General features: G+C 53.8%; 1 protein-coding gene across 5 annotated transcripts in view; it reads left to right on the top strand.

The window, feature by feature from the left end:
* The window catches only part of STIM1 (stromal interaction molecule 1), a 70,518-nt gene that overhangs the window by 5,454 nt on the left and 38,041 nt on the right, over positions 1-27,023 (top strand). For all 5 annotated transcript variants that reach the window (XM_062488230.1, XM_062488228.1, XM_062488229.1 and 2 more), the window contains exons 3-4: positions 19,973-20,103; positions 25,842-25,956. In XM_062488230.1, coding sequence (XP_062344214.1) covers positions 19,973-20,103; positions 25,842-25,956 — 246 coding nt within the window. The remainder of the gene's footprint in view (positions 1-19,972; positions 20,104-25,841; positions 25,957-27,023) is intronic.

Below are 27,023 nucleotides of genomic sequence, written 5' to 3'. Positions count from 1 at the left end.
TGTTTCTCTGCCCTGCTTAGTTGGTGTTTGGCTCCTGGGCTGTTGGTACATCCCAATTCCCTGTGAGAGCTCTCTGCTTTGGGCAGGGCTGGAGGGATGGGTGAGTGTCTTGGGACAGCCCAGGGAGCTGAGGCACCCTCCGGTGAAGTACTCACCTCCAGTGAGGTGTGGTTCATAATCTGCCTGGCATGTGAGGAGGGAAGGGAGCTAAAAGGCCATCCTGCTATTAGGGGCTGCCCAGGGAGGTTTGCAGTGCCCATCCCTGCAGGTGTCACCTGGACGTGGCACTCAGTGCTCTGGGCTGGGGACAAGGTGGCCGTGGGGCACAGTTGGGACTCCGTGGGCTGGGAGGGCTTTGCCAGCCTCAGGGATTTGGGGATTCTGGGTTTTGGTAGTGAAAAACCCCTTTCTGTGAGCTAGTGGCTGAAAAGCAGCATTTTTCCTTGAGGTTATCTCTGTCTTGCTGCTTGTCCCACTTGGAGGCTGTGCTGGTGGAAGAGGTGCTGGCAGTAGCTCGTGTCCCTGGTGGTTCCAAGCCCAGGGTCAGTGCCAGGCCTGGGCTGTGCCCAGCCTGGCATTCTGCTCCCCAGAGCCCTAATTGCACGAACTTATTAGTGTTAAGAAGGCTGCTTCCTTCATTAATTAGCTTTGCTTTATATCCAGAGAGGCGGAAATGAACTCCTGAGCACGCAGCAGAGTTGTGGCTCTCACTGGGCAGCTCTGGGATTCCTGCTGGAAAGGAATTCCCAAAAGATTCCTTTGGGACCAGGGTGCTCCTGGCTGTGTGGAGCCCTGCTGGGGATCACTGGTGGGGCAGGAGATGGAACCTTTGCTGCTCCTGGGTGGAGGTGTGGGCATCCCCCCTGCCCCCAGCTGGAGATTCCATCACCCCTCCCTGTGTCAGTCAGGTGCTGCTGGGCAGGAATTGTTCCCTGGCAGGGTGGGCAGGCCCTGGCACAGGGTGGAATTCCCAGAGCAGCTGTGGCTGCCCCTGGATCCCTGGCAGTGCCCAAGGCCAGGTTGGACACTGGGGCTGGGAGCAGCCTGGGACAGTGGGAGATGTCCCTGCCATGGCAGGGGTGGGAATGGGTGGGATTTAAGGTCCTGTCCAACCCCAAGCAGCGTGGGATGCTGTGGATAATGGGGGTTTGGCTTCTTTTCTGCCTTCTCCCTCTTATCAGGAGCAGCCTTGGGACCTGCTGCTTCCCCTTCCCACGCTCCAGACTCTCTGCTGCTGGAATTTTGTGATGTGTCCTGTGGAGGCAGCTCTGTCCTGCTGAGTCCTCTGCTCTGCTGCCATGGCTGATCCAAGCTGGGCTCTCTGGAACACTTTAATTTTCCCTCACCTTCATTTCCCCAGCCCCTGCAGCCGTGCCTGATTAATTTTCTGGCACCCCAGGAGCTCAGGTTTGGTGTCAGGAGCTGGCAGGGGTGAAGGGCTCTTTAATTAAAGCCATTGCTCTGTCACTGCTGCAGCACATGGGAGCCTTGAGGAGCTCCTGCCTCGCTGTGCCTGTGCCAGGGCCGGCCCACCCTGCCAGGGAACAATTCCTAATTCCCAAGATCCCATCCAGTCCTACTTTGAAGCCATTCCCTGTGTCCTGTCCCTCCATCCCTGTCCCCAGTCCCTCTCCAGCTCTCCTTGAGCCCCTTCAGGCCCTGCCAGGGGCTCTGAGGTCTCTGCAATAATCCTAATAATGCAATTAATGATAAGGAGTGATTGCAGGACTGTGCCCAGGAATTTTTCCTGGCAGTCCTGGTTGATGTCCCTGGTTCTGCAGTTGATGGAAAACCTTGAGAGGAGCAGAGGAAGTCATTAGGGAGCTGTGTGTGGTTCTGTCCCTGCCTGCTTGTTTTCCCTCCATGAAATAGTACCGGGATGCTTGTTTGTTTGGATTATGGACCTATTTTTAAGTAACCCATTTTTTCCACTTTGGAAAATGCATTAACTCACTGTGTGTCACAGACATCTGTGGAGTTTGACTTTGGGAACCACGAAGTGCTCCTTGGAAGTCTCCCACCAGCCTGAGTGCTTGCCTCTGGCACATATATCTAGTTTTTTGTATATATATATATATATATTTATCTACATCTTGCTGACGTTTGCTGTAAGAGGCATTTGCAGGATCCACAGAGGCACTTCCTTGGAAATGTCCCTTATCCCACCAAGGAGCTGTGCCCATTCTCAATTCCACCATCCCTTCACCTCCTCTGGGATTTGGAATTGCTGATCCCAGTAGCTCTCAGAAAGTGGAAGCAGCAGCAACGCCGGGAATGGGGATGTCTGGTAACACACACACACGTTTTGTAGGAAAAGACACTATTTCTGTAGCCCAGTGTTTGGTTTTCCCTGAAGGATGGAGTTCTAAGGTCAGTTTGATTCTTCTGTGCAGGTTTGGAGCTCCAGTGCCGTAAATTCGGTGTTCTGGGAGCATAAAAACGCAATAAACAGGAGAACTTGAGGAATGTTCCTCTCCCAGTTACAAAGGAACAGCTTGCTGATTGGAACAGCCTGCCCCTTCCTAGGCAAGGGAGGCTTTGGATTGCAGGAAAGGGAGGAATAATTCAGGATTAAAGCTGCTAAGCAATGCATGTGTTTAGATCTGTAAGAGTGCCAGGACATAATTAATGGGTGAGTAAGCCAAAGGGAAAATACCTTATTTTTTAACTGGATAGAGATGGATGGGGCATAGAAACTAGTTTTTGGGAGGACAGAAATAATTCTGGAAGTATTCTGCTCCAAACAGCTGCTGTTGAGGGTGCCTGGGTGAGTTTGTTCTGGTGGCTTGGCAGCTGAAAGGCAAAAATCCAGGTTTGGCAGCTCGTGCTTGTCACAGAGCAGTTCCAGGAGTGCAGGTGAGCTGAGGAGAGCTCCAGGCCGGCTGTGAAGGGTTTTTCCCTCTCCATCCCCTGTGTGATGGCTGTTCCCACCTGCAGGGGCTGAGCTCAGGGGGTGCTGCTGAGGGAAGTGGTCCTGTCTCAGATCCCCCTGCAGCTTCCCAGCTTCCTGCTCTGGGTGGCATTTCTGGAGCTGGATGTGAGCCCAGGGATGAAGCGTGGATGGGGAAATGGCTGATGGAAGGGCTGAGCACCTCGGAGTGTTCTGGGAAGGTGACAGCAGTTCAGTGTTCCTGGGATTTCACTGTGGGTCTGGCCTGTCAGCTGCAAAATTGAGGGGATCTTGTTTTCTTTTCAAATCTGTGGAAAGGCTCAGGAAGGAAGTTCTTGTCCATGCCATGCTTTTGTCTGTGGGGTGTGTGGATCCAGGTGGCTCTGCCTGGGGGCTCAGGTGGGTTTGTCCCCAGCCAGGATTGGGGCACAGGCACAGCACAGCTGCTGATGCTCCCAGGGCATTTGGGGGTGGGATTGTGCCAGGCTCTGACAGAGCAGCTCTGTCTGTGCTTTGTCCTGATACCCAGGACATCAGAGTTTGGCTTCCCAGCTCCCTCCCAGAGCCCAGGCTGGCTCTGGCTGTGCTGAGAGGTGTGAGTGAGTGCTGGTGAGATGGAGAGGCTCCTCAAGGGGTGGCACTCCTGCAGCCTGGCCTGCTCAGTTAATTAAGCTGTGTCCTGGAGGGTCTCTGCATGAAAGAGGACATGCTCCAAAAGTGTGAAACTGGGAGGTGTGGAAGCTAAGTTGGAGAAGGTTTTGTGGGAATGGCGATGGCAGCACACCTGGCAGAGGGGACTCTTGGTGGGTCAGTGATGGGGCTGTCCTCACCCCATCCCATCCCATGCCATCCCATGCCATGCCATGCCATGCCATGCCATGGCTGTCCCCACCCCAAGCTCTGCCCTCCTGGCCTCTGGTCCTGCTGCTCTCAGAGGTTGCTCCTGGACCACACTGTTTCCTGGAGATTTGCACTCTGGGTTTTGGAGATAAACAGGTTTTCCTGTTCATTTCATTTGCTGTATCGTTAACAAAAAAAGAGGGTGGAAAGGGATGTTTGGGGGTATTCAGTACTGTTCTCCCACACTGCAGGATGATTCCTAGAGAAGTTTTCCTGACAGCAATTGGTGTGAGGAGTGGGGTTGCTGGTTACTTTTTCTCCCATCTTTTATTTTTCCTCTTGGGAAAGGAGAAAAAATGTTTAATACTTCAAAGGGTGAGGCTCAAGGCTGGGAGTTTGTCACGTCAGAGCAGGAGCCTTAATGGGAATGCCTGGCAGTGCAGTGCCAGGTATCCATTCCAGATGGATATCTTCACAGGTTTGCCCATGGGGCAGGGCTGCCCTGGGGGATGGATGTTCCTTTGGCACTGACCCCTCTGGAGCTCCCTGTGCCCCGAGCCCCAGGCAGGGGACAGGACAGGGCTCTGGGCAGGACCGAGCTCGGGTACTGGACAAAGTTCTGGCAGGACAGAGCCCAGAACAGGGCACAGGACAGAGCCCAGGACAGAGCTCCACTCGCTGCTGGCTGGAGCCTCCTGCTTTGGAGAGAGAACTTGTCCAGCTGGTTTGTTTTTCATCCTGGGGCTATTTTCAGCTGCTCAGCCTAACAAGGTGAAATGACTGAGATGCTTTCCTGCTCCCTGGGACTCTGCTGGGAGGAGGTGTCCTGCTGTCCCTCTGTCCCACTGTCCCAGCTCATCCCAGCTCAATCTCCTCAGTACCTTTGGCTCTTCACTGCATTGGCACCTCTCAGGGTTTTGGAAGAGCCATTTGGGCTCAGCACAGGGATTCCCAAAATCCCAGCATTGTGCTGGCCCTGGTGCCCTCCCAAGAGGCTGGGATTGGGAAGATGGGGAGGATCCAGGACAAAGCTGAGCTCTGTGTGGGAGAAGCAGCAGGAAACCAGGGACCAGCACACCCTGCTGTGCCCACAGGGGTGTGGGATGTGCTGCTCTTGGGTCCTGCCAGGAGCACTGGAATTGGGGTGGAGGTGGCCTGAGATGTAGGAAAAGGGGGATGTGTCACCCCACCTCATCCTTATTCCCACTGACAATGTGTAATGGGTTCATTCTCGGGATTCCTCTGGAGGAGCTCCAGCTGCTGTTCACTCAGGGAGTAGGGATTGTTAAACCAAACCCAAGTCTTGCTCTGTTGTTCAAACTCAGGTGGCTTCTTCAGTGTCTGCCAAACACCCTGTGCTGGGAATGCCAGTTGAACTCCTTGGAGCTCCTCGTGGGCTCTGCCTGTTTAACCCCGTGGTGCTGTGGGGTGGGGAAGCACCAGGATTCCCGTTCCCAAGGCAGGGTTGGAGTGCAGAGATCTCATTGCTGTGCAGGGAGAGCCTCGCAAGGGGCAGCGTGGTGGCACAGCCTGGAGCACACCCAGCATTCCCAGGAAGGGTTCATGGGCACCTGCCCTGGCTCTGGGAATAAATCAAGCACCTTCTGTCCTAGAGAAAGGAGGGAATTTGTGTTGGAAAGAAGGAGGGAAAAGGCTTTATTGCTGAGTGGAGTCTTGGTGTGAGCATTGGTAGAATTACTTGTGAAGGCTTTGGTGCACAAGGTGAGCAAGGGCTGGGTTTACTGGAGAGGACCATGGAATGATTTAGGTTGGGAAAGTCCTTGCAGAGTTCAACTAAGCCATCTCCTGAAGTGCCACATCCACAGGGCTGTTAAATCCCTCCAGGGACGTGATTCCATCCCTGCCCTGGCAGCCTGGCCCACTTGTCTTTGGTTTGGGCAGGAATTTCCAGGGAAGCTGCAGGGAAGTTCCCTGATTGCAGCAGAGGAGGGAGGAAAGCTCGTGGCTCCTTTTCCCCTTTATGCTACTGCTGGAAAGAATATTTTCTGCCTGGAGGGTGTAGAGTGCTTTTTACTGATTAATGAGGTATTAAAAAAGATCCAGAGGAGTCTGGGCTCGTCTTCCTGAGTCACCTGTATGTTTGTGTTAGGATTTGGCAGGGAGCTTCCCTGGTAGCCAGAGTTATCCCTTTGGTAAACACAGTCCTTGAGCGTGCCTGTGCCTGGTGCTAAACACTGAATCAGCCCAGCCCAGCAGAAGTAACCCAGAATTTCACTCTCTGACAGCATTTTTCAACTAAAAGTACCCAAGTGTTGCTTTTCAGACCTTGGGGGCTACTGCTCCTCTGGTCCTGGAAGAGCTGCAAGGAATTAGCCCTGAATTATGAGTTTGAAGAGTCAGACTGGGGTGAATGCAGAGCTCTTTGTGGATGGTTTGATTTGCTGCTGCCTCCTTGGCTCTGGGAGCAGAGAGGGGTTAGGAGGGATTTATCTGTGGCCTAACCATGGCTAAACTTAGTCCTGTGTGTTCTGCCTGGGGGGGAAGTGCTGCAGAGGTGACACTTCTGCTCTTGGGAAAGAAATACCAGCAGCAGAGCCAGTGGCTGTGTGCTGTGCTGGGACTGGTCAGGAGAGCTGGTAGAGAGAAACTTGGCTTCCTTTTTTGGGTTTTGGGGTTTTTTTTTTCATTTGAGCTGATATAGCCTGAAAATGCAAGACTGAGAAAGTAAAATTCATTTTTCCTTACAAATGCATCTTTTTCCCCTGCAAGTGAAGTTGCCAAAACACTGGGCAAATAAAGCTAATAAAGCTTCCAGCCAGGTGAGGCTGAGAGAGCTGGGGGTGCTCACCTGGGCAGGAGAAGGATCCAGGGAGAGCTCCGAGCCCCTGGCAGGGCCTGAAGGGGCTGCAGGAGAGCTGGACAGGGACTGGGGACAAGGCATGGAGGGACAGGACACAGGGAATGGCTTCAAAGTAGGATTGGATGGGATACTGGGAATTAGGAATTGTTCCCTGGCAGGGGCTGGGATGGAATTCCCAGAGCAGCTGTGGCTGCCCCTGGATCCCTGGCAGTGCCCAGTTCCAGGTTGGACACTGGGGCTGGGAGCAGCCTGGGACAGTGGGAGGTGTCCCTGCCATGGCAGGGGTGGCACTGGGTGGGATTTCAGTGTCTCTTTCAAGAAGAGACCAGGGGCAGGCTTTTTTAGAATTTAACTTTTAAGCTGTTCATTACAATAGTAATGTTCTGTTAAGTCTATTTATTTTTTTTCAGTAATGGAAGTATTTTATTTTTTGCACATAGAAAGCTGCTGTTTTCTCAAGTTTGGTGGTTGATGTCATGCAGAAAGTCTTGGTCCCTCCCACATGTGTTTGGGAGTAAGAATCTTTTTAAATAAGTTAAGGGCACTTTCTCTGGTTTGAAGCACATCTCTGAGCTGGCTGGAAGCTGTGCTGGTCTGTAATTAACTCTGGTAAACGAAGTGTTCTGTGTTCATTCTGTGTTCCATGGCAGCCAGGACACTGCACTGGATTCCTGGGGTGGTCCCAAACTCTTCCAAGCCTCAGTTTGATCCACTTGAGCTTTGTGTTGTGTGCTCTGTGTGTTCCACACTCAGTGCTGTGCTGAGGCATTGCAGTTCCCAGGCAGCTCCTGGAATTCCCGCAGGGAATATTCCCAGTACAGCATGCCCGGGTCCAGGATGTGAGCGATTAGTGGGATCCAGAGCCCCTGTCCATGGCACTGAGCCCCCTGAGCACACCCAGCTCTGGGGTTTGTGATCTGGGATCCCAGAGCCCCCCTGAGCACACCCAGCTCTGGGGTTTGTGATCTCTGGGATCCCAGAGCCCCCCTGAGCACACCCAACTCTGGGGTTTGTGATCTCTGGGATCCCAGAGCCCCCTGAGCACACCCAGCTCTGGGGTTTGTGATCTCTGGGATCCCAGAGCCCCCCTGAGCACACCCAGCTCTGGGGTTTGTGATCTCTGGGATCCCAGAGCCCCCCTGAGCACGCCCAGCTCTGGGGTTTGTGATCTCTGGGATCCCAGAGCCCCCTGAGCACACCCAGCTCTGGGGTTTGTGATCTCTGGGATCCCAGAGCCCCCTGAGCACACCCAACTCTGGGGTTTGTGATCTCTGGGATCCCAGAGCCCCCCTGAGCACACCCAGCTCTGGGGTTTGTGATCTCTGGGATCCCAGAGCCCCCCTGAGCACGCCCAGCTCTGGGGTTTGTGATCTCTGGGATCCCAGAGCCCCCTGAGCACACCCAGCTCTGGGGTTTGTGATCCCAGGCTGTGCCAGGGCTGGAGGGAAGGAGCAGGTTGTTAATCCCAAAGCAGCACTGCAGCTCTGCTGGGAATGACTCCGTGAGCTGCTGGGGCTCAGTCCTGCACACAGCTCCCACCTTCTGTGTCTGCAGGATTTATGGGGCGCTGAGGAATTTATTTCCTTGCCCTGGGAGTGCTGCTCCCAGCACTGCCTGTGCCATGGATTCCTGCTGGGGCCCTCAGCAGCCCCTGCCATTCCCATCCCCAGTGATTTATCCCTCCCACTGAAGCTCCATGAGGTGTTTTCTGCCCGAGTTACTGGGTGGGGAGGGATCTGTTTGTTCAGCTCCAGTGGTGCAGGGGCCAGAGCCAACCCTGCTCACCTGGCTCCGTGCCCAGGTGTGCTAAGTGGCACCTGGGGATTGGGGGGTTCAGTGGGGAGAGCAGCGGGAGGGTGGGACCCGGGGCAGGTGGAAGGAGCACCTGGAACCCCCATCCCACAGCCCTGGGGCCTCATTTGGGGCAGTGAAAGGTGCATGCACAGGTACGAGGGACAAGGGACAGAGGGCAGGGATAGATTAGGAGTTCTTGGGAATTAGGAATTGTTCCCTGGCAGGGTGGGCAGGCCCTGACACAGGGTGGAATTCCCAGAGCAGCTGTGGCTGCCCCTGGATCCCTGGCAGTGCCCAAGGCCAGGTTGGACACTGGGGCTGGGAGCAGCCTGGGACAGTGGGAGGTGTCCCTGCCATGGCAGGGGTGGCACTGGGTGGGATTTGGTGTCCCTCCCAACCCAAACCAGTCTGGGATTCCTTGGCTGGGCTGGCATAGTCTGACTCCCAGTCACTGGGGTTTGGAGAGTTGCCCCTTTACTGCCTCAGCTTCCCCTAAAACCAGCTCTGAACAGGGCTCAGAACAGGGGCAGATTCCAAACTCTGCCTGCCTCCCCAGCTGCCTGGGAAAAGCCACAGGTAAATCATGGTTTAGGAATGATGGGGAAAAGGTGAGCTGCCCTTCTGGGGGGACCCCAGATCTGCTCAAATATGAGGATTTTCCAGACATTCTACATTCAATGTTCCCAATGACTCTGGGCAATCTCAGGGAGGGTTGAGCTGGGTTTAGCACAGGCAGTGGAGCAGCAGATGTGGGGTGGCACTGGGGCTGGGCTCAGGAAAGGTTTGGGGCTTTCCTTCCTTGGGTTTTTGCTTACACAATATCAGTTTAGAGTGCTGAACTGCAACAGGGGTTACATCACACCAGAGCTCTTCCCTGTGTGCTGAGGATGAAGAGTGTGTTTTCCAAGGGGTTCCCAGATTGTCTTTTGAAGCCTTTTTATTACTGCAAAGGGCCTGGAGGATTTTGGGAAGTCTCTGTTCAGGGAAAGAGCATTTGAGGTTTGGGATCACTCTGAAATCCCTGCTGCTCCTAAAGCACAAGTGACCATGTGTGTCTCCTGATCCTCAGGGAAACCAGCTGTGGGAGCTGGTTTGAATAATCCCCTCTCCATGGGGATTATTCAGGCCAAGGGTGAGGTTTCAGGAGCTGCTGAACTGATGGAATCACCACTTGTCACCTCTGGAAAGCCTTCCCTCTATCCCTCCATCTCCCCTTCCCCCTTGACAGCACAAGGAAGAACGGCCTCAGGCTGGGCCAGGGCAGGCTCAGCTGGGACAGCAGCAGGAATTTCCCCATGGAAAGGGTGCTCAGGCCTTGGCAAGAGCTGCCCAGGGAGGTTTGCAGTGCCCATCCCTGCAGGTGTCACCTGGACGTGGCACTCAGTGCTCTGGGCTGGGGACAAGGTGGCCGTGGGGCACAGCTGGGACTCCGTGGGCTGGGAGGGCTGTGCCAGCCTCAGGGATTTGGGGATTCCCTTCTGGCTTGGGCAGCTCCTGTTCTTACCCCCAGGTTTCATGGCCTGGAGGTGACACCTCATGTTTTGTGTCACCTTCTGCTGCCCCAGCACTGCCAGGACCCTGCTGGGATGAGGAGCCTCAGGGTTCCAGTGGTGTTCTTGGTCAGTATCTGTTCTAGAAAGTTCCTCTTTCCCTGATCCCTCAGAAAGCAGTCATTTTAGGAGAGCTGTTTTTTATCCCAGGGGTGAATCTCCCCACTATCTCCTCCAAAAACAACATTTCCATCTTCCAGTGTAGCAAAGCATAAAATTCCCAATTTAATCCCTATTCCACAATGACTCATTTCAAGACTTTCTTTTGAGATTGTTTTTTTAGTAACAACCTTTTCAGTGAGGCAGCTCCAGGCAGGCAGGGCTCATTCACTGCTGGCACGGTGCCACTCAGAGCTGGGGGGGCTTCTCCTTTTCCCACTGGATTGAAGAACAGCAGCTCTCACTCTGGGGAAGAAAGTTTAGAATTCGGGAGCACCTGCCTTGTACCAGCGTGTTTGGGATCATTGCTGTTTGCCCATCCTATCCACGGGTGATTTTTTTTTTTACCTGACAGAGTGGTTGGGCTGGCTCGGGTTGGATTTTAGGAAAGGTTCTCCCCTGTCCCACAGGGTGCTGGCACTGCCCAGGCTCCCCAGGGAATGGGCACGGCCAGAGCTCCAGGAGCTGCCAGGGATGCCCAGGCTGGGATTGTTGGGGGGCTGGGCAGGGACAGGGGCTGGATTAATCATCCCTGTGGGTCCCTTCAGCTCAGGATATTCTGGGATTCTCTCATTCTCCTGGCCCTGATGTAACCCAAAGTGCTCGTGTGTGGCTGGCAAGGAAGGGAAAGTATTTTAAACCTGATGTTTCCCTGATGTGAATGATCTCTGCCTGCTAGAACAGGGATTTCTTTTCACTTGTGTCCCTGAATTGCTGCTTTTCACACTCTGCCACCCCATGTGCTGCCTGGTGTCCCCTGGCAGTGCCTGGGAATGAGAAAAGGAAGTGCCTGGGGCTTGAGGTGAGCTTTTCCACACTCAGTGAACAGAGCTGGGCTTTCCTGGGAAGAGTCTCTTTCCTCCCATGTGTGAGTGGAGATTTGGCTTCTCCCTCAGGGGTGTGACCACTGTGCTGCAGCCTGTCCTGCAGAGATGTCACTTTGTTCCACATTGACCCGAGCCCCTCGTCCTGCCATGGCACTGAACTGTCCCCTGTGGGGTCTGGTGGCATTCCATTGCTGGGCCAGTGCCTGGCACATCCAGGCTCTTGTCCTTCTGGGATTCCCGTTTTGTGCCTGGAACTGAACAGGTCTGTGAGCACCAAGAATAACAAAACTTGGCGCTTTTTTTGTTTACTTATGTTATTCACAAGTTCCTTCTTGCTCCTTTCCTCCCCATTCTTCCCAAGCCTTTGGCTTTCTCCTCCTCCCTGTGCTGGGACCCACATCTGCCTTGGGTGCCCCTTTGCTGCTGTCCTGATCCTTGTGGGAAGGGAACTATACAGTGGTTTGGGGAAGCAGAGGATAGCGGGATCACTGGAAGGGTTTTTGTTCCCAAAGAAATCAAGGTGATGGTTGTTGAGGTTGGATAATTGAGGTTAGGGTTTTCCTGTGGGTTCAGCTGTAGGAATCTGGGGAAAGGCAGGGCCTTGCCCTCTTGGAGTCCTGTTCTGCAGTGGAAGGGAAAGGATTTGCTTTGCCACGAGCTGGCTGCAGCAGGACCACGTCCCACAGCGTGGGTGGGTTGGGAGCAGCTCATTCCTGCTGCCTGTGGAAAAGCACATTGTGCAGCGTGTGCCATGGCCAAGGCAGAGGCTGTTGTCTCCCTGTTTCCTGCTCACCAGGGTTCCTGTGAACATGGAAATCATCAGTTCTTGGTGAGACACATGGATAAATAAGGCTAAAACTGGGAGAAGCTGTCCTTGTACGGCAGCGTGGGAATGGTACTGCTTCCCTTGGATTAATTACACAGCAGCGTGTCTGGGAAGGGACCAGGGGAGTCCTCGAAGCCTGGGCTGCAGGGGAGGAGGAGGAAGAGGCCAAGAAATGCAGGGAAGAGCCTTTCTGAAGGTCCACATTGTTCCTGGGGCCCTGGGGTCCCTCAGCCATCCTGTGAGGCTGTGCAGGTGAGACAGAACCGGGCTGTGAGCCTGGATTTTGGGTCAGCTCTGAGCTCCTCATCCCTGGCCTCCAGCTTGGAATGGACACGGGGCTTCAGGAACGAGTCCAGAGGAGTTCATGGAGATGCTCCAAGAGCATCTGGAGCCAGGCTGGGAGAGCTGGGGGTGCTCACCTGGACAGGAGAAAGATCCAGGGAGAGTTCAGAGCCCCTGGCAGGGCCTGAAGGGGCTCCAGGAGAGCTGGACAGGGACTGGGGACAAGGCATGGAGGGACAGGACACAGGGAATGGCTTCAAAGTAGGATTGGATGGGATACTGGGAATCAGGAATTGTTCCCTGGCAGGGGCTGGGATGGAATTCCCAGAGCAGCTGTGGCTGCCCCTGGATCCCTGGCAGTGCCCAGTTCCAGGTTGGACATTGGGGCTGGGAGCAGCCTGGGACAGTGGGAGGTGTCCCTGCCATGGCGGGGGCGGCACTGGGTGGGATTTGAGGATCCCTCCCAACATGAGCTTTTCTGCCATTATGTGATTTCTCAATAAATTCTGACAGCAAGAGAATAATTCTGTACTTCTGTTACCTTGTCAGAGCTACCAAAATTTTTGGTTCTGCATCTGAAGCTCTCTGTGCTGCAGGTGTCCTTTGCCATGGGTGTGACACAGCTGTGCCCACAGCTGGCACTGGCAGTGCCTGGCTCTGTGCAGGCAGCGCTGCAGGGATGGATCTCCTGGCTCAGGGCTGGCACAGCAGGAATGCTGTGGGTTTTTCTTTGACTTCTTCCAAGCTTTCTTTGGCATCTTCAATTCTTCAGGCAGGGATGACTCACTCATCCATTGTGTGGTTTCCTGACTTTGAGCAATTCCTCTTTCTCTCCATGATGATGAGTTTGGATCCCGGTGTGGGCTGGGGCTGCCTGGAGCGGTGACTCACGGCTGGCACAGGGACTCAGGGGGACCTGGACTCCTTCCCACCCCTCACTGGTAGTCTTTTGGAGTGCACAGAACAGAAACTGTGGCTGCCCCTGGATCCCTGGCAGTGTCCCAGGCCAGCTTGGAGCAGCCTGGGGCAGTGGAAGGTGTCCTTGCCATGGCAGGGGTGGGACTTGATGATCTTTGAGGTTCTTCCCAGCCCAAACCATTTTGGGATTCTGTGCAAATCAGTGGAAGATGGTGTGGGCCATGGGATAATCCTGTCTCTTTGCAGAGTGGCAGTGTTGTTCCTGGGTCCCTGGGAGCTGCAGGTGCCACAGGATTGTCCAGCCCCCTGGGTTCCTCTGGGCACAGCTCTGTCATTGTCCCCACCTTCCCCCAGCACTGCCAGGTCTCTGCAGAGCATTCCCAACACATGGAATCACAGAATCCTGCAGTGGTTTGAGCTTGGAGGAACCACAGAGCTCATCTGGTGCCACGCCCTGCCATGGGCAGGACACCTTCCACTCTCCCAGGTTGCTCCAAATCCCATCCTTGGACAATTCCAGGGATCCAGGGGCAGCCACAGCTTCTCTGGGCCAAGGTTTCACCACCCTCACAGGGAAGAACCTCCCCCCTGTCTCCAGCTGAGCTCTCCTCTCTTGGTTTAAAGCCATTTCCCCATACCCTGTTACTGCCTGCCAGTGTAAAAACCCCTCTCCCATCAGCTTGGGTTGTCCTGGCTGTGCCTGCAGTTTTTAATGGCTCTGTTCTGTTCCCCTCATTGGGGCAGGAATGTGTCAGCAGTCAAATCACTTGGTTTCTGGTTATGAAGTAACCCAATCTCCAGTTATTTCAGCTCCTTAGAACTTCCCTGCCTACGGGATTTTTTGGCTTCTGCTCCTCCAGAGAGGCCCTGACGTGGTATTTTGGAGCTGCCCGTGGGCAGAGCTGCTGTGCCTGGCAGGGTGGGACCAAAACAACCTCTGTTATCTTATTTGTTCAGCCCAGGAGAAATGTTCCCACGGGCCTTGGGCCTGAGGAAAACACAGATCCCTTGGGAAGGAAATGGGTGAAGTTGGCACCTGGAGGCCAGAGCACCCAGCCAGGGTGCCCAGGTCTGCTCTGGGGAGGTTTGGGAGCCACAGGGAGGGTGAAGTCATTCCCAAAAAGTCTGCTGGACATGGGTTGGTTGTTCACAGATAGAGTGGATCATGTCTTGGGACAGGGGTAGGCACTGCCTGGGATGGGATGCGATGGGATGGGATGGGATGGGATGCGATGGGATGGGATGGGATGGGATGGGATGGGATGCGATGGGATGGGATGGGATGGGATGCGATGGGATGGGATGGGATGGGATGGGATGGGATGGGATGGGATGGGATGGGATGGGATGGGATGGGATGGGATGGGATGGGATGGGATGGGATGCGATGGGATGGGATGGGATGCGATGGGATGGGATGGGATGGGATGCGATGGGATGGGATGGGATGCGATGGGATGCGATGGGATGCGATGGGATGCGATGGGATGGGATGGGATGCGATGGGATGGGATGGGATGGGATGCGATGGGATGGGATGGGATGCGATGGGATGGGATGCGATGCGATGGGATGGGATGGGATGCAATGCGATGGGATGGGATGGGGAGGATGCTTGGAAGCAATGGGCTGACATTAAATCAGTAAATTGGTGCATGGAGAGGATGAAAATGGCTGATTATACTCGGTGATGAGAGAATTGATGGTAGTAAATAAATGCTGAGCATGTGCCAAAGAGAGGAGCCCATTTGGGGAAGGAGTTTTAAGATTTCTAATTGAGTGTAAGTTCATGACTGTAGAATAACCTCCTTTTAATTCCTCTTGTGGCTGTGTTCAGCTGTGGTGGTGCTTCCTCCTGCTTCTGTGTGAGCCTGTGCCTTTGCCATGCTGATCCCGAGACACCAGGGACCTCCAGGATGGAGGAAGCAGATTTGGCCCCGGGAGCTGGCTACAGCCTGTTTCCCTGAGCGCTGTTATTAAAAGCTTTGTGAACACTGAGGGTTGGACCTTGCAGCAGAGACACCCGAGGGCGTTGGTACTTCTTTAAGTCTTTCCGAGATCAAACAGTCCAAGCTCTGCTTGGATTTACATTTTTTCTAGACTGTTTAATCAGAGTTGGGTACAAGGTTTTGGTTTTTTGCATCGTGCAAGGTTCTCCCTTAGAGGAAAAATGTCTTTCTGAACTCCTGCTAAAACTTCCGTAGTCCTTGAAGGTTGGAGCAGCCTGGGACTGGCTGGGGGTGGCACTGGATGGGCTTTAAGGTCCCTCCCAACCCAAAGCAGTGTGGGAATCCATGGAGGGGAAAACTGAGTGCAGGGAATCCCTGAGCTGCTCCAGACCCTGCTGGGATGGGAGATGGTGGGAACACAGGCGCAAGAGCACAGGAATAATTCCCTCTTGATCAGATACTTGAGTGCTCTGAGCAAACTCCCTTCAGCTGCCAGGTTCTGCATCCCAAAACTGCTGGGACAGTCACTGTTGGAGTTTCCACACGGTAAGGGAGGTGGGAACATGGATGGGGTCTGTCTTGGTCCTGGAATCCCAGCCTGGTTTAGATTGGGAGGGACCTCAAATCCCACCCAGTGCCACCCCTGCTGTGGAGGGACACCTCCCACTGTCCCAGGCTGCTCCAATTCCCAGTGTCCAACCTGGAATTGGGCACTGCCAGGGATCCAGGGGCAGCCATAGCTGCTCTGGGAATTCCACCCTGTGCCAGGGCCTGCCCACCCTGCCAGGGAGCAATTCCTAATTCCCAAGATCCCATCCAGCCCTGCCCTCTGGGTTGCTGCCTGCCTGGACCAAGACTTGGTGCCCTGGCTCTGCACCTCCCAGGGAAGGAGTTTGCCAGGGAAAGTAGGTCAAAAGGAATAGGAAGATGAGCATGTGCTAAAATCCCAATTCTCTTTGATAAATCCATACATTAAAGAAAAAAAATTATGTGATTTTCACATGTGGTTGTGGCTGAATGTGGTGGGTTAGTCCTGGAGAGGGACAGCTCTGTCTGTAGTGATCAAGCTGAACAGTGGCAGCTCAAAGTATGGAAAACCTCTGCGTGTTCTCCTGGCAGTGAATGGCTGGGTAGCTCATAGTTCCATCAGGCTCTCGTGTTTGGGACTCAGAGCTGGAAACCCAGGATGATTCCTCTGCCCTTTGCCCCTTGCTCTCTGCAGCCTTGCAAGATGTCAGGTCTCCCCTTGCTACTCCTCACCCCTCCAGAGGGAATGGAAATCTTTGAAATCTTTGAAAATAGAAACTGGATGCATCCCTCACAGTTTAATGCCTTCGTTAAAATTCCTGACGTTTTCCTTGGCAATTTTTTAATTGAAACCCAGAGTTGCAGGGGAGGAACCCAGAGCACGGAAGTTCACCCGAGCTCTTGTTTACATGGGTGAAATATGTAAACAGTTCTTTTTCCCCAAATATTGGACTTTTTTCCTTGGCTGCCCTCCCAGTGTTTATAAAGACCAGTTATGTAAATTACAATTGTAATAATTAAGCTGCTGTTTAGTGCTGCTGCAGAGCTGGGAGCTGCAGGGGCTTGGGGCATTATTGAAGATAATGGGGCCTCGAAGAAGGAAATTAAGGGAAATTAAACAAGCAACATCCTTGTTAGAGAGAATCTGCCGTGAGAAAGGGAAGGTCTGGAATGAAGTGGGGGTACAGGGGAGCTCTGGGGATTGTCCTCTCCAGCCCTGCTGAGGCAGAGCTGCTGGTCCAGGCCATGTCCTGTTGAGTTTTGGCTTCTCCATTGCTGGAGCCTCCACAGCTCCTCTGCACAGCTTGTGCCAGCCAGGACCACCATGGGACACATTTTTGTCATCTGTTATAAAAACCACCCCAAAGAGCCTTCCCTGGGAAGTGAACATGGCTGCAAATTGCACCATGGAGGTTCAGGTTGGGTATTGGCAAGAATTCCATAATGGAAAATGTTGTCCTGCCCTGGCACAGGTGAAGTCACATCCCTGGGTGGATTTCACAGCCCCGTAGTTGTGGCACTTGGGGACATGGTCAATGGTGGCTTTATCAGTGCTGGGAACACTTGGGCTTGATGGTGTCCAAGGGATTTTCCAACCTCGGTGGCTCAGTGAAATTCCAGCTGTGCTTTAGTACTCAGGGTCAGTGTCCTGTGCTCATCTGGAGGTGCCCTGTGCTCATCTGGATGGTGGCACTGTTGGGGTGGCAGCAGGACCCCGAGCAGAGGCTGCTCAGTGCCCTTGGTGGGGACAGCGAGCCCCCAGGGCAGGAGGGGATGGGAGGCTGGAAGGAGGGATGGGCAGGAGGGGATGGGAGGCTGGAAGGAGGGATGGGCAGGAGGGGATGGGAGGCTGGAAGGAGGGATGGGCAGGAGGGGATGGGAGGCTGGAAGGAGGGATGGGCAGGAAGGGTGTGAGCCCAGCCCGTGTTGATGTGCCCAGGTTAATGGCCCATCAAAGACACCCCTGGGGAGGGACAAGGCACTCTTTGTTCTGCACCCTGGGCAGATGCAGCCATTGAGCTGATAGTGGGGAGATAAAGATAAAAACAAAGAGCAGACCCGGAGCCACAGAACAGCGGGGTGGAGCCAGGAGGTTCCCGGTGGGAGTGGAGGTGAAGTTGATGTTGTTCCTCAGGACTCCAGGAGTCACTGCCCTGCTGAGGACCAGGCAGCAGCAAGTGTCTCTTGGGCAAGCTGCTGGAGCAAAATCAGGGCTGGGCGTTTTGGACAGGGAGATTTACTTAAACAAAGCCAATTTCAAACTCTTTTTGAGGCTTTTGTTGGCTGGAGATGGGCTGGAATAGCCTGACTGTAGATCCCTGTTTGGACAGGGCATGGAGCAGCCTGCAACAGTGGAAGGTGTGGAGGAGCTTTAAAGTCCCTTCCTACCCAAAGGATGATTCTGTGCTATGATTTGTAGGCTTAATCTTCCACCAGTTTTATGCAAAGTGCCTGGTGCTGGTCTTTGTTCCTTCATTTGGGTATTCCTGCAGCTGCAGCCCACGGAGATAACAGGGAGGGGAAGGAAGATAACAGAGAGGGGAATAAATAGCCTCTGGCTAACCCATCCTTGCTGCTGAAATGTTGGGACCGTTCTGGTATCAGTTCAGGGTTGTTTGCTGATCAAATCACTTGTGCCCCATATCCAGGCTCTTTCTGGTTTTGATGAAAGCACTGCATTCCTGCCTGGGTTTGGTTTGATCGCTGTTGATGGTGTCCTTGGTTGAAACCCTTGTTTTATTGCTCTTGCTGCTCTCAGTCAATCTCCATTCCTGGCATTAGTGCTGCAGATACCCAGGGCTTGTCCTTGGGGTGGCAGAGCTCTGGGCAGGATTCCCTCAATCCTTGGCTCCCCCACTCCTTCATCCCTTCCATACTTCATCCCTTCAGGTCTCTTGCCTTGGTTGAACCCCTTGGACGGATGTGAGCCAGGAGCTCCGTGGTCAGGAGGGGGTTAATCTGAATAAACCCACTATTACAATAACACGACCTTCCCTTCCTATAATCCAAACTTTGCTACAGCGTTGCCACGTTCTCCCCTGCAACAACAGGCACAGGCTCGGAACAAGATAACCATGTAATATTTTGGGAAATATCTTTTAGCCTGGCTTCATTTTTCCTTGTGGAGTCGGGTCCAAGGGCAGCATAAACACAGAGAGCATCTCGTGTCCCTGCTCGTGTCCCTGCTCTCTGCTCCTCGGAGGAGCTGGGAGAAAGGCCCAGCCCAGAGTTCTGAGCCAAGAAAACTCCTGCAGGGTTGGGGAGGAGCCCCAAACCTCTCCACATCAACCTCGGGGCATCCAGTGTTCATCCGTGTGGTTCCAGGTGTCCATTATCTTCAGGAGTGGCTGGGGGAGAGGAGAGCCCTGGAGAAGGTTCCCAGTTCACTCACTGGTTTGGTCACCAGTTCCCAGCGCTGCTGGACTCCCTTGGCCACATGGACAGACATGTGGAATGTGTCATGACATGGAATAAACTTCCCGGGCTTTGGGAAGCAGCAGGACACCATCCCTGCCTTCATCCCTGTCCAGGTTACCTTGCCAGTGGAAGCCATTCCCTCTGTCCTGTCCTGTCCTGTCCTGTCCTGGCCCTCCATCCCTTGTCCCCAGTCCCTCTCCAGCTCTCATTTAGGCCCTGGCAGGGGCTCTCAGGTGTTTCTTGTCCAGGTGAGCACCCCCAGCTCTCCCAGCCACTGCAGTTCCTTGCACTGGCCCTGCTGAGCTGCTGGCACAATCCCAGCTCTCCAGCCTGCCCAGGTCCCTCAGGATTGCCCATCCCTGGCTCTGGTGTCACCACCTGGCAGTGCCACCAAGGCTGCATCAGCCCCCTTTGGTGCTTGCGTGGATTCGGGCATGCAGCAAAACGTGACCTGTTGGTGTTGGAAAGTGGAAAATGAGGTGAAAAGCAGCCAGAAGAGCCCGTTCCATAGTCAGGAAGGAGGGAAGGGTGTTCTGTAAACGTGTTTTATAAACACTGCTCTTCCTCCCCTAACGCCCCAGCTGCACACGGTGCCAACACCAACAGGCTCCAGGGGAGACTGGAGCTGGGGCCAGAACCTGCTGGGGGAACTGGGCCAGGAACCAGAACCTGCTGGGGGAACTGGGGACATGAGCAGGAACCAGAACCTGCTGGGGGAACTGGGGACATGGGCAGGAACCAGAACCTGCTGGGGAGCTGGGGACATGAGCAGGAACCAGAACCTGCTGGGGGAACTGGGGACATGGGCAGGAACCAGAACCTGCTGGGGGAGCTGCCCTGGTGGGGATGGGGGTGAGAGGAGCAGCCCTGACCTGCCCTGGGCTGTGCTGGTGGCCCAGCCCACTGCAGCTCCCAGGGATACCCTGAGAGGGTCTGTGCTCCTGTCTGGGGGTCTGTGCTCCTGTTTGGGGGTCTGTGCTGCTCCCTGAGGGTCTGTGCTCCTGTCTGGGGGTCTGTGCTCCTGTTTGGGGGTCTGTGCTGCTCCCTGAGGGTCTGTGCTCCTGTCTGGGGGTCTGTGCTCCTGTTTGGGGGTCTGTGCTGCTCCCTGAGGGTCTGTGCTCCTGTCTGGGGGTCTGTGCTATTCCCTGACGTGCTGCTGCTCACCCAGCAGAGTTCTGCCGCATCGACAAGGCGCTGTGCCACGACGAGGACGAGCAGCTGAGCTTCGAGGCCGTGCGCAACATCCACAAGCAGATGGACGACGATGCCAACGGCAACGTGGACGTGGAGGAGAGCGACGAGGTCAGTCTGGGCCTGGGGCTGCTCTCACAGCCAGGCTGCTGTAGCCAGGGCCTGGAATCGAGCTTGGTGCCTCCTCCTCTTTACAGAGGAAGGCACGTGTCACCCTGAGATGATCCAAGTGGTGTCTCAGGTGTCAGCAGTGCTGGTCGGGCTTCTCCTCGCTGCTGGGGGCTTGTAGCCACTTCATTGTTGTCCAGAGCAGCTGTGGCTGCCCCTGGATCCCTGGCGGTGTCCAAGGTTGGGTTGGATGAGGCTTGGAGCAAACTGGGATAGTGGAAGGTGTCCCTGCTGTGGCAGGGGTGGGATTAAATGAGCTTTAATGTCCCTCCCAACCCAAACCGTTCCATGATTTTATGTTTACTGCATTGTCCCAGCAGCCAACTTAAAAGGTTTCAGTCCGTGTGTGCTCACTGCAAAAAAAGTAGCAGCTTTTTGTTGTGTCAGCCTTGGACTTTTCAGCTGAGAAAGGATTGAAGGGAAAGGAAGTTGTTGTTCTTTGTTTACACAAGCTCGGATGGAAATAAGGGTAATGGTCTGGAAAAGGGAAAGCTCTTTATTTGTGGTGGTGCCTCAGTTGTGGTGGGTGCTTCTTGGAGGTGAGGAATCCTGTCTTCTAGAGAGAACTGGCAGCTTAAACAGGGAAGTCAGAGTGCTGGAAGCTGAGGGGAAGCAGTGGGTGCGGAGATCTGCTGCCACTCACAGGTAGCTCTGCAGTCCCAGAATCCCAGACTGGTTTGGGCTGGAAGAGACCCTAAATCCCACCCAGTGTCACCCCTGCCATGGCAGGGACACCTCCCAGTGTCCCAGACTGCTCCAACCCCAATGTCCAACCTGGCCTTGGGCACTGCCAGGGATCCAGGGGCAGCCACAGCTGCTCTTGCAGATCCAGCCACCACAGTGTCCCTCTGGAGAGGTGACAGTTCCTAGAGACATGGCACAGACCCCTGTGCCAGGAGCTGCTGGTTTTGGGTGGCTGTTCCCAGCTTGCAGGGATGTTCCCTCTGCCTCAATCCCACTTGACTGAGTAATGAAAACTGTTGAAAAGCTTCCAGTTGCAGTTCCTCCAGCACATGAGGTGGTTCCCTGGAGGCCCTTCCCTGCAGAGTGCCTGGAGCTGCAGCTCAGCCTCTCCCAGGACTGGGGCAGCCCAGATCAGCCCATGTGTGCTGCTCCTTGGCATTCCATTAGGAATGAGCCTCGTGTCCTTAGGGTTGGGCAGAACTGGCACTTTTATGTCTCTGAGCAAATCTTGCCCCCTGGTCCAAAAGCACTGCTGGGAATGTGTGCTCAGAGCCTTGGCCCAGAGACGCTGCCAGGCTGGGAGGAGTTCACTGGCTTTTCCTAAGAGGTTCCAGAATCACTGCCCTGCTCCTTTCACAGCCACTTCTCAAAGCCCTCTAAGCTGGATCCCAGCACTGCTGAGCCTTGGCAGGGCTCCTGCTGCTCCCAGCACCTCTGCTCCGCTTCTGGGAGGGCAGCAGGGCTGGAAAAGGGGCTGGAGCCCCAGGAGGGGCTGAGGGAGCTGGGAAAGGGGCTGAGCCTGGAGAAAAGGAGGCTCAGGGGGGACCTTGTGGCTCTGCACAACTCCCTGACTGGAGGGGCAGGGAGGGGGGGGGGGGGTTTGGGATCTGCTCCCAAGGAACAAGAGGAGAGGGAGCTGCCCTAATTGAGCCAGGAGAGGTTCAGGTTGAATACTGGGAGAATTCCTCCTGGAAAAGGCTGTCCTGAGTGGGGCAGAGGGGCAGAATCCCAATCCCTCTCCTGCTGCCCACACTGTGGGACCAGCCCAGGGCACAGGGATTACAGGTCCCAGCACTCATGGCCAGGGCCCGTGAAGCTTCCCCCAGCTCCTTGTCCCCAGGGCTGCTCCCAGCCCATTCTCCCCAGACTCTTTGTGCTGGGCTTGCCCTGGCCCAGGGGCACCTGCACTCGGGTTGTTGCATTTCCAGCTGGATTCAATGATTTTGGAAGTCTTTTGCAGCCTCAGTGATGCCCTGTCCCTGGGATTCCACACGTGCAGTTGCTGCTTTACCTCTGCTAAGCTTTTACTGAAGTTGCATTAAGCTCACCTGTCAATGAGCTCTGGAGCCTCTGAATGAGCTATTGCAGGAATTTCCCTCTCTGAGCCAGCTCCTGCTGGGTTCTTTCTCCCTGTCAAGGTTATCACTGTCCCCCACATGGACCCTGCAGTCAGGTTTAACTGGGTTGTGGTGGGACAGCTGCTGGGGGATTATTGGGAAGAATGCAGGAGGCTCAAATTGAAACCTTTTACAGGGTTCATGGATTTCCAGGATGGTCTGGGTTGGGAGGGACTTTAAACCTCATCCAGTTCTACCACCTGCCATGGGCAGAGACACCTTCCATTATCCCACGTTGCTCTAAGCCTGGTCCAACCTGGACTGGAACACTTCCAGGGATGGCCATTTTCCTGCTTGGTTGAGAACTTCATATTTTCATTTATTATTTTGGCCCCTACCCTTCAAGGGTAAGTGATGGGAGTATTTTGTTTGGACTGAAACCCCTGCCTGGGCAGAAGGGGACACACAGACAATGATATTTTTAAAATAAATTATGGGTGGAGTTTTGTCCCACAGCTTCACACTGTCCATAAATCACCCTTGCAGTTTTCCTGCTGGGAAGTGAATTGTCAATGAAGTTTGAGATGACATCAGTGGCCTCAATTAAAGTGAAAGAACTGTCCCTCTGGGGAAATCTTCTAATTAGGGATCTATTCCTGTCCCCATGCTCACAGCCAAGGCAGCTGTGGCTGTTTGGGATGTGGGTTCCTGGTGCCAGGGCTCTGGGATGCTGCCAGCCTGGTTTCCTCAGGAAACAAGGGTTGTGCTGCTGCTCAGTGTTCCTCTGGCTCCTGCCAGCCCTGATCCCCTGCCTGGGATCACTCGGGGGGGACAGGCCTTGCAGACAGGAGATTTCTGTAGGTTTGGTGGAATTGGAAGCTCACAAAAGCAGTTGGAGTTGGGGAGCACGGTGAGCTCCCAGCACGTGGCCGGGTCTGGCCCCTGGCTCTGGCACAGCAGGAGCTGGTGCTTGGCAGGGAGGGTGGCACAGAGCCAGGGATGTGGGAGGCAATGGGAAGGTTTGAAAAATCACTTCAGTAGCTGGAGTTTGTGCAGATTAAAAAAAAAAACACAAAGCAAAGTTCAAGGGGAGTTTGGACAAGGCTCTCAGGCACAGAGTGGGGTTGTTGGGGCTGTGCAGAGCCAGGGCTTGGACTTGATGATCCTTTTGGGTCCCTTCCAACTCAGGAGATTCTGTGATTCTGTGGAAAAAAACCCTCCAGAAAATCCCATTTTGTGGATCTGCTAGTTTCTGAGTGTGCCTTCAGCCAGCAAGTTTGTCCCCAGTCCCTGTCCAGCTCTCCTGCAGCCCCTTCAGGCCCTGCCAGGGGCTCTGAGCTCTCCCTGGATCCTTCTCCTGCCCAGGTGAGCACCCCCAGCTCTCCCAGCCTGGCTCCAGAGGGGCTCCAGCCCTGCAGCAGCTCCGTGCCTCCTCTGGGCTCTCTCCAGCAGCTCCAGCTCCTTTCCCTGCTCTTGGTGTCCCAGAGCACCAAGCTCAGCAATCCCAGGCTGAGTGTTCCACTGTGATCCCAGCTCATCCTGGGGTTTGGGGCAGTTGGTCTGGTCCCGGTGCTTTTGGCTGGTTTGACCATGGCTTGTCTTTGGGATTGCCTCAGTTTCCTTCAGTTCTTGTGGATTCATAGTCTGGCTCAGGCTGGGCTGAGATCTGGATGGGAACTTGGAGATGGTTCCTGTGGGACCTTGGCAATGGACTGGTGCACCCTCTGTGCAGGGCTCGGAGCTCTGAGTGTCTCCAGCCTGGGATCAGTGGGATCTTTAACCTTTGAAGTGCTGCTTTTCACTGGTCTGCAAGCAGGTCAATACTCTGCACAGTGGTTCTTGTGCCTGGGCTTTGGAATATCTGGGGCAGTGGAAGGTGCCCCTGTCCATGGCAGGGGTGGCACTGGGTGGGCTTTAAGGTCCTTCCCAGCCCGAACCAGTCTGGCATTCCATGATTTTTTCTTTTCCCCAGAAGGTACTGGTGAAAAGTGTGCTTCAGGGTCTCTCTGGGCTTTGGTGGGTTCAGCCCAGCTCCTCCAGCCCCATCCTGTCCCCACTCATTTATGGGGACATCCCCCAGCTCAGCTCTGTCCCTCCCCTCTGCTGAGTCCTTGGCGTTTGTTGTGGCCATGGTGAGCCCAAGGGAAGCTGAGGATCACTTTTCCTTTCTGTGCTATCCCGAGCTAAATATACAGAGCAGCAGCTGAGCCTGGGAGCTGGAGCAGGGCCGGTGACATCGGTGACATTGCCACGTCCCGCTCGGTCACCGCGGGCCAGGGGTTGGCACAGCCCCTGCAGGAACCACACATTTTAACAGTTCTCCCATTTTCCATGGGTTCTGCCTGCTGGAACCACACATTTAAACAGTTCTCCCATTTTTCCCATGGGTTCTGCCTGCAGGAACCACACATTTTAACCAATTCTCCCTTTTTTCCATGGGTTCTGCCTGCAGGAACCACACATTTTAACCGATTCTCCCTTTTTTCCATGGGTTCTGCCTGCAGGAACCACACATTTTAACCAATTCTCCCTTTTTTCCATGGGTTCTGCCTGCAGGAACCACACATTTTAACAGTTCTCCCATTTTCCATGGGTTCTGCCTGCAGGAAGAGCCTTGGCAGTTTTTGGGGTTGTGGGGAGCCCCAGGGACCCTCAGCAGCCCCTGCAGTGCATTTGCAGGGAATTTAAAGGAGTTTAAAGCTGCCTAGATCTTTTCTATAGAGTGCCTGATGTTAGAACAGCAGCTCCAGATCTAAGGCTGTTTGTTGGGTGTGGAAATCATCCTGTTGCTCATGGAAGAGCCCAGAGATGAACTCCCTGTGTGGGGATCGTGTCTTGAGGAGCAGAAATGAGGAATTACCCTTTTGTTCCATCATTATATCCTTTAATTCCATCATTATATCCTTGGTTCCATCTCTGGGCACTGGAATGTGAGTGGTTCTCTGTCTGCTGCTGGATTTCACATACTGGTTTGGGTTGGGAGGGACCTTAAATCCCATTTAATCCCAGCCCTGCCATGACAGGGACACCTCCCACTGTCCCAGGCTGCTCCAGCCCCAATGCCCAACCTGGAACTGAACGTTCCAGGGATGCAGGGGCAGCCACAGCTGCTCTGGGCACCCACTGAGCCAGGATGCAAATATTTATCTTTCAGTGGAACAGCCTCCTCTCCTGCCTGTGGCATTTGTTCCAGCTTGCATTTGAAGGTGCAGGTCGAATCCAGTAATAATTTTTGTGTTCTTACTCTATTGACATCAAGCTGGTTCACTGTGCCACTTAGGTGAATTTTTGGTGATATTATAATTCAGAGAAAAGTCTAGAATTCCAAGACCCAAGGCTCTAATTCATTATCCCTTCTCTGTATTAAAATGTATCATATTTGCTTACTGAATTTAACATATTTACTTACTGAATATTTCCTGGCTGGTCTTCCCAGGAACAGAAATATCCAGGGTACTGCAGGGAATATACTTATATCTGTATGAAACATAGATGTGTGTATCTTCTGTATATAATATAGCTACTGTATCTATATTTTTAAATTCAGATTTATTACAACTTTCCCATCAAAATTTTTACTATTCAGAGTTTTTTTTGTACGTTCCTCATCTCCCTAAAAGATGAACCAAAGCCTAATGCTGCTGTTAATTCCTCTCCTAGTTCTTGAGGGAAGACTTGAATTACCATGACCCAGCAGTCAAGCACAGCACTTTCCATGGAGAAGACAAGCTCATCAGTGTGGAGGATCTCTGGAAGGCCTGGAAAACATCTGAAGGTAAAAAAAAAAAGGGTAAAAAGCCTAGAAATCCTTGCTCAAGAGTGCCCAAGAGTTTGGGTTTCAGCTGCCCTGGGCAGAGTGTGCAGCTCTCAGAGGAATGTGCTGCTTTTCCTCCCTTGTTCTCTTCCAGCTCCTTTTTGGAGGTGAGCATTCCCAGGATTTCCTCAGGGTTGGTCCTTCCAGATGTTAATGCCCAACACCTGAGCATGGCCAGCCAAGCATCAGTTATGGCTTTGTTCCTCTGCCCTAGAAATGTGTGTTAAATAGAACTGCCCAATCCCAGGTTCTCCTTCCAACACCCAGCTTCAGATGGAATTTAATGGGGTGAGAGCATCCTAAATATTCAACAGAGCTGCCTGGGAGCTTTCCTGCAGGTTGTGTTTTCCTTAGGAAAAACCTTTTGAACCTGGAAAGCTTCTTCACAGTACAGCCCATGCAAAAATAACTTTTAGCTGTTCCGAAGTGCTGTTATTCATCCCAGCAGTCAGGGAGGTGGTGGGAGTTCAGCCTCTGGTGAGAAACTTTGTGATTCCTGGGAATCTTGGAACAAACTTTGAAGATTGGCAAGTGCTTCCCCAGTGCTTTCACAAAGAATTCCATGGAAATTACTAATCTGTTTTTTGTCAGCGCTCCTCATCTCTAAAAGAGGAGTTCTATCTATATCCATTCCTTGAAAAAGACTGGTTATTAATTTAATAATCAGTAAATCAGTCATAGAAATTGCATTTTCTCATTTCTGTCCTGTTTGTATTTGACTTTTCTGTATTAGCCCTTGAATTCCTGTGGGTGGGATGGGCTCTGTGTTTCCAGAGCTGTGGGTCCAGCTGCAGGCAGTGCAGCAGTCCCTCCCATTCCCAGGAGCACTGAATGGCCACTGAGGTGCAGCATGGATTGAAAACACAGAGGGGCTGTGAAGGAGAGGAGGAGCTCCAGGGAGAGCTCCGAGCCCCTGGCAGGGCCTGAAGGGGCTCCAGGAGAGCTGGAGAGGGACTGGGGACAAGGCATGGAGGGACAGGACACAGGGAATGGCTTCCACTGCCAGAGGGCAGGGCTGGATGGGATAC

Source organism: Cinclus cinclus, chromosome 2, assembly GCF_963662255.1.
Source record: "Cinclus cinclus chromosome 2, bCinCin1.1, whole genome shotgun sequence".
NCBI classification, from domain to species: domain Eukaryota; kingdom Metazoa; phylum Chordata; class Aves; order Passeriformes; family Cinclidae; genus Cinclus; species Cinclus cinclus.
The sequence above is the reverse complement of the archived record's forward strand: the minus strand, read 5'-3'. Positions and strand labels throughout refer to the sequence as shown.